Below are 5,573 nucleotides of genomic sequence, written 5' to 3' on the forward strand. Positions count from 1 at the left end.
CTCACTCCCAAATAACACCATGCCACATCCAACCCAAGCCAACACTTTAAACACTAACTCCATCAGCTCCCAGTAGCCACAAACTTCCAAAAATTTGGGGAAATCTTTATGGATTGGAGATTTGGAGCCATGGATGAATGACAAGTATTTGTTATCCGCTTTCTCAAATGTAGCGATTCAAGGAGCCAAGATTTTTCATCACAAAAACTCTTCCTTTGGTTTTCTTGAGTTTGAATCTAATGATATTGCAAGTTTTTCATTGCAATCTTTTAATGGCTTAAAAATGCCGAAGTCTAAGAAGCTTTTCAAGCTCAATTGGGCATCTTCTGAGCCCCGTGAAAAAAAGTTAGTCTCTAAGCCAATTATAGAGAAGAAAAGTATGGGTAAGAGCACATCAGGAGTGTCCTCCTCTTGGGCGGATAAGGTTAGAGTGACAGAGGTTAGGTCCTATTTCACCCTTGAAGTTGTGGACCTTGATAAATATGACATCTTACATATACCAAATGATGTTATTGATGACAATGACGTTGAATGGCTTCGCTGTATTGTGGGCTATTTCCCGGGGTATTCTATGCCATTTCATGATGTCCGCTCAATTGCTTTCCATGCATAGGAAGCTGTGTGGTTGGAAGATGTTATGTCCACAGGTACTGGTTTCTACTTTTTCAGATTTAGGGATGAGGATGGGTGCATTCAATCCTAGAGAGAGGGTCATGGTTGTTTAGGGGCAAGTCTATTACTCTCCAACAACGGCATGCTCAGTTTACTTTTGATAAAAGCCTCATCTCTAAGGTTCTGGTATGGGCTAGTTTGCATGGTTTGCCTTATCCTTTGTGGTCTCACAAAGGACTCTACATGGTTTCTTTTATGTTGGGTCGACCGTTATCGAGTGATAAGACAACGTCAGAGTGGACCCATTTAGATTATGCTTGGGTGTGTGTTGAGCTAGATGCAGCAAAGCCTCTAAGGTGTCATTTTGAATTTCAATGTCGGTTATTTGCTGAACCCATTCAAATTATAGTGGAATATGAGTGGACCCCCAAAAGGTGCCCTAACTGCTGTGTTTTTGGTCATGTTTATCACCAACCAGAGGTACCTACTGCAGCTATAGCTCAGGGTAAGAGTAAGATAGTTACTAGTTTCCAGAAGGCACCAGGGAAAGCTACTGCAGTGCAATCCGAGAACTGCGAGCCTTTGAGGCAGTCAGCCACTATTGATCCCATTAGGGAGAGGGAGCGGGAGAGGGATGTTTTAGTGCCATCTAGAGTTTCGGTTCCGAGTACAGTTAGGGTTGGGATGCTTCTTTGGCTCTAGTCTCATATCAGCAGACTGTTCATGCTAGCAGAGGTGGCTTTGAATCGGGGTCAGAACCTGATTCACCTTTTCCTATTTAGGATGAGTAGGATCGCATTATAGGATTCACAAATTGCATAGAAAACACTCAGGTTTCCTTTATGAGTTCTGAGAGTAAGCAATCTACTTCCTCCAATAGGTTTACCTCACTTGTTCTGCATCGTGATGATCTCCAGACACCAGATGCCACCTTATTTGGATCAGTTTCCTTGCCACCCCTGGCAAAGGGGAAAGGTCGGGGAAAGCAAGGGCTTCAGCTCAAGTGATTTTTAGCTTGTTTTTATCCCAATTCCAATGAGAGTGAGTTGGAATATTTGAGGCCTTAACGACTTCTCGAAACAACGTGCGGTGCGGATTTGGATTTATGACTCTTCTTTGGGTTTGATTGGTTTATTGGAGACTAAGGTTGAGCAATCTTATTTATAGTCGGTGGTCTCGTCAGTTTGTCCTTCGTGGCAGTTTTTGTCAAATGCGACGGATTCTATTACTTGCCGTATTCTGTTATGTTGGGATTCTTCTTTTTACTCTGTAAATAGTCTTCATTGCTCTTGAAAGAACAGCATGCATGCATGAAGAGTGGTGGAAATGGAGAAGAAAGCATGAACGGATGGATTAAAAAAAAAAAAACGGTTTTTAAACAAAGCATGGAAAAGAGATTATACCTACTCCTTTGCTTTGGATTGATGAAGATTAGCCTCAAAGTAATAAGACCTCCACACTTTAACACCACCTTGAGAGATTAGAGAGTGGCCGTGGGTTTGAGAGAGAGTTTTAGTTTGTTTTTGTAATATCCCACTTGAGGTACGTATTTAAGATTTGTTGTATTAGTTAAAAGTTTATTGTTTTAATTTAAATTGAGTTTGTATGTGGAGTTGGTTGGATTGTTGCCTTGAAAATGGGTTGAGTTTTGGTGAAGTTGGAAATTCAAACTTCGCCGGGGCGAAGAAGAAACTTCGCCGCGGCGAGGAGGAGAAGTGGCATTCGGGTAGGTTCTGCCCAATTTCGCCGAGGCGACGAAAAATTCTTCGCCGCGGCGAAGAGCCTAAAATAAAGATTCTTGAGTTTTCTAGAGAATTCTTCTTTTGGGACACAATGACCATTCTACCCCTAATTAGTAGGAAAAGTGGGGAGTAAAATGAAAGGAATTTTAGTAGAGATTGTGGTTGTATGGGGGTGTAGTTGTAAAGAATCAAAGGATATAGATGGAATTTCCAAGAAAGGACAAGGGCAAAATGGGAAATGAAGCTTATAATATGAGCTAAAAGAGTAAAGTGTTGAGAAAGCCCTTGCTCATTCTTCATTCCACCGCCTCTTCCAATTGCCAATATTCTCTCAATTTCTCCACTCAATTTTCCAAGAGTTCTAAGGGTTTTAAGAAGCTTTTTGAGTAGAAATTTCATCTAAAGCTTTCTAAGGTAAGAATTCATGCTTTAGNTGATATGCCTACTATGCAATATAGTTGCCCAAATTATATTGCTTCCGTAGGGAACCCTTTTCGATAATTCATTTATCGATTAAATGAATCATCTAGACAATTCATATACATACTTTATTTTAAATGCATGACTGAATAAAGGAAGCAATTTATATATATGAATTGAAAAACTCTTTCTTCTATTATTTATGATATATATAGATACAAGACAAAATGCTTTGAAACCGACAACACGAATGGTTTCTAGGGCATACACTAATATACACTAACAGCAGTGTGATCTGAGGACTACGAGCCTTTGAGGCAGCCATCCACTACTGATCCCATTAGGGAGAGGGATGTTCCCACACCAGCTAGAGTTTCAATTCTAAGTACAGTTAGAGATGGGGATGTTTCTTTGGCTCTGGTCCCATATTAGCAGACTGTTTGTGCTAGTAGAGGTGAATTTTCTGGCTCTGAATCAGGGTCGAAACATGATTCACCTTTTCCTATTGAGGATGAGTAGGACCGCATTATGGGTTTCACAAATTGCATGCTAAACACTCAGGTTTCCTTTATGAGTTCTGGGAGTAAACAATCTACTTCTTCCAATAGGTTTGCCTCGCTTGTTCTGCATAGTTATGATCTCTAGACACCAGATGCTACCTTATCTGGATCAGTTTCCTTGCCACCCCTGGTAAAGGGGAAGGGTCGGGGAAAGTGGGGGCTTAGTCTCAAGTGATTTTTTTAGCTTGTTTCTATCCCAATTCCAATGATAGGGAGTTGGAATATTAGAGGCCTTAATGGCTTCTCGAAACAACGCGTAGTGAGGAATTGGATTTCTGCCTCTTCTTTGGGTTTGATTGGTTTGTTAGAGACTAAGGTTGAGCAGTCTCATTTATAGTTAGTGGTCTCATGAGTTTGTCCTTCGTGGCAGTTTTTGTCAAATACGACGGATTCTATTGTTTGCCGAGTTCTGGTATGTTGGGGTTCTTTTTTTTACTCTGTAAATAGTCTTCATTGCTCTCTTCAAGAGATTACTTGCAAGGTTACTCATGTTTCTGAGGGGTTCTCCTTTGGGATTACTTTTGTGTATGGTTCTAATGACCCTGGGAATCGCCGCAATCTGTGGGATTTCCTTAGGGATCAATCAACAGAGTTTGATTTGGAAGGGCTCCCGTGGCTTGTGTTGGGTGATTTTAATGCCATCTTGGGAGCCTCTGACAGAGTGGGTGGTGATCCTGCGTGGTATGGTTATATGGATGATTTTGGCCAATGTATCCATGATGCTGAGTTGATTGGGGTTCCTTTCATTGGACTTCGGTATACTTGGCATAACAGTCAGCAGGGCGATAGGATTATTTTACAAAAGCTCGATTGGGCCTTTACATCGCTTTCTTGGATCCTTGATCGATCGAACACAGTTTCAGAGTTTCGACCTCGGGATGTCTCAGATCATAGCTCTATGGTTGTTCGGTTTGGTCCCCGCCGTGGCAAGGTACCATCCCTTTTTAAATTTCTAAATTTTTTGGCTGATCATGCAAATTTTATGGATATTGTTCAGGCAGTTTGGGACGAGCCTATTGTAGGCAATCCTATGTTCCGTCTTACGCAGAAATTGGGGTTATTGAAATGGAAGCTCAAATCGTTACATATTAGGGTTTCCAGTCATATCTCCAGCAAGGTAATTGAGGCTCGGGCTCAGTGGGCAACAGCCCAATGAAATTTGGATCGGGACCTTTTTTCTACTGAGTGTATCTCTGAGGAGAGGAACTTTGCCAACCAGTATTTCAGTCTTTGTTGAGATGAGGAGGCTTTCTTTAAGCAGTGGTCTCGTGTTCAGTGGTTGAACTTAGAGGATCAGAATACCAAGTTCTTTCATAAGTCGCTGATCCATAGGCAGGTTCGAAACTGCATCCACAGTTTGACTGATGGGAACGGTACCCATATTACTGATAGTCAGGGTTTAGGGCCTTTGACGGTGGGTTTTTTTAAGGATCTTCTTGCTGCCTTTAGTCAACCTCAGATTACAGAGGCTTCTATGTATTTTTCTAGATGCATTTCTCCTGATATGATTTCTCCCTTGACTGCTCCTATCACTGATGATGAGATTAGGATTGCTTTATTCTCTATCCTGGATGATAAAGCCCTAGGCCTGGATGGATTCACATCTTTGTTTTTTAAGTGGGCATGGGATATTATTGGTATAGATTTCAAAGAGGTAGTGAGACATTTTTTTGCTACTAATGAAATGCCAAGATGTGTTAATGCTACCAAGATTGCTTTGGTTCCTAAGGTGGAGAGCCCGAGTCATATGACAAACTTTAGGCCGATATCTTGTTGTAATGTACTTTACAAGTGCATTTCTAAGATGATTGTGAATCGGTTTAAAGTAGTGCTTCTGGATATTATTGGGGTTTCCTAGTCAACTTTTGTCCCGAGTCGAAGGATTTCTGATAATATTATGCTGACTCAGAAGCCTTTGCGGAATTATCATCTTGGGGGTACTTCACCTCGATGTGCCCTTAAAGTTGATATTCGTAAAGCTTTTGATACTATGAGTTGGGATTTCATCCTCTTGGGATTGCGTACTGTAACGCCCCACTTGAGGTACGTAGTTGTTGTTTCTTCCTTTGCTCTTATTGGTGTTGGTATTTGGTAATATTGTTTGATTGAGTGTTGTGTCGAATGCTTGTCCNAAGCACTTTCTAAAAACAAACACACTAAATAAAAGAAATAGGCCATCAAACTACCCACTCCCCCAAACTTAAAGAACACAATGTCCTCAATGCATGACAAGCAGGAA

At 41.1% G+C, this 5,573-nt stretch overlaps 1 protein-coding gene across 1 annotated transcript; it reads left to right on the forward strand.

The window, feature by feature from the left end:
* The first annotated feature begins 283 nt into the window (after positions 1-283).
* Positions 284-5,192, forward strand: LOC116118324. Its single transcript, XM_031404315.1, has 6 exons — positions 284-542; positions 1,022-1,279; positions 3,547-3,670; positions 3,782-4,265; positions 4,332-4,451; positions 4,596-5,192. The coding sequence occupies exons 1-6, from the start codon at positions 284-286 to the stop codon at positions 5,190-5,192; spliced, it is 1,842 nt and encodes a 613-aa protein (XP_031260175.1).
* Positions 5,193-5,573: the final 381 nt, after the last annotated feature.

The sequence above is a fragment of the Pistacia vera genome, unplaced genomic scaffold (assembly GCF_008641045.1).
Source record: "Pistacia vera cultivar Batoury unplaced genomic scaffold, PisVer_v2 Contig840, whole genome shotgun sequence".
NCBI lineage: Eukaryota > Viridiplantae > Streptophyta > Magnoliopsida > Sapindales > Anacardiaceae > Pistacia > Pistacia vera.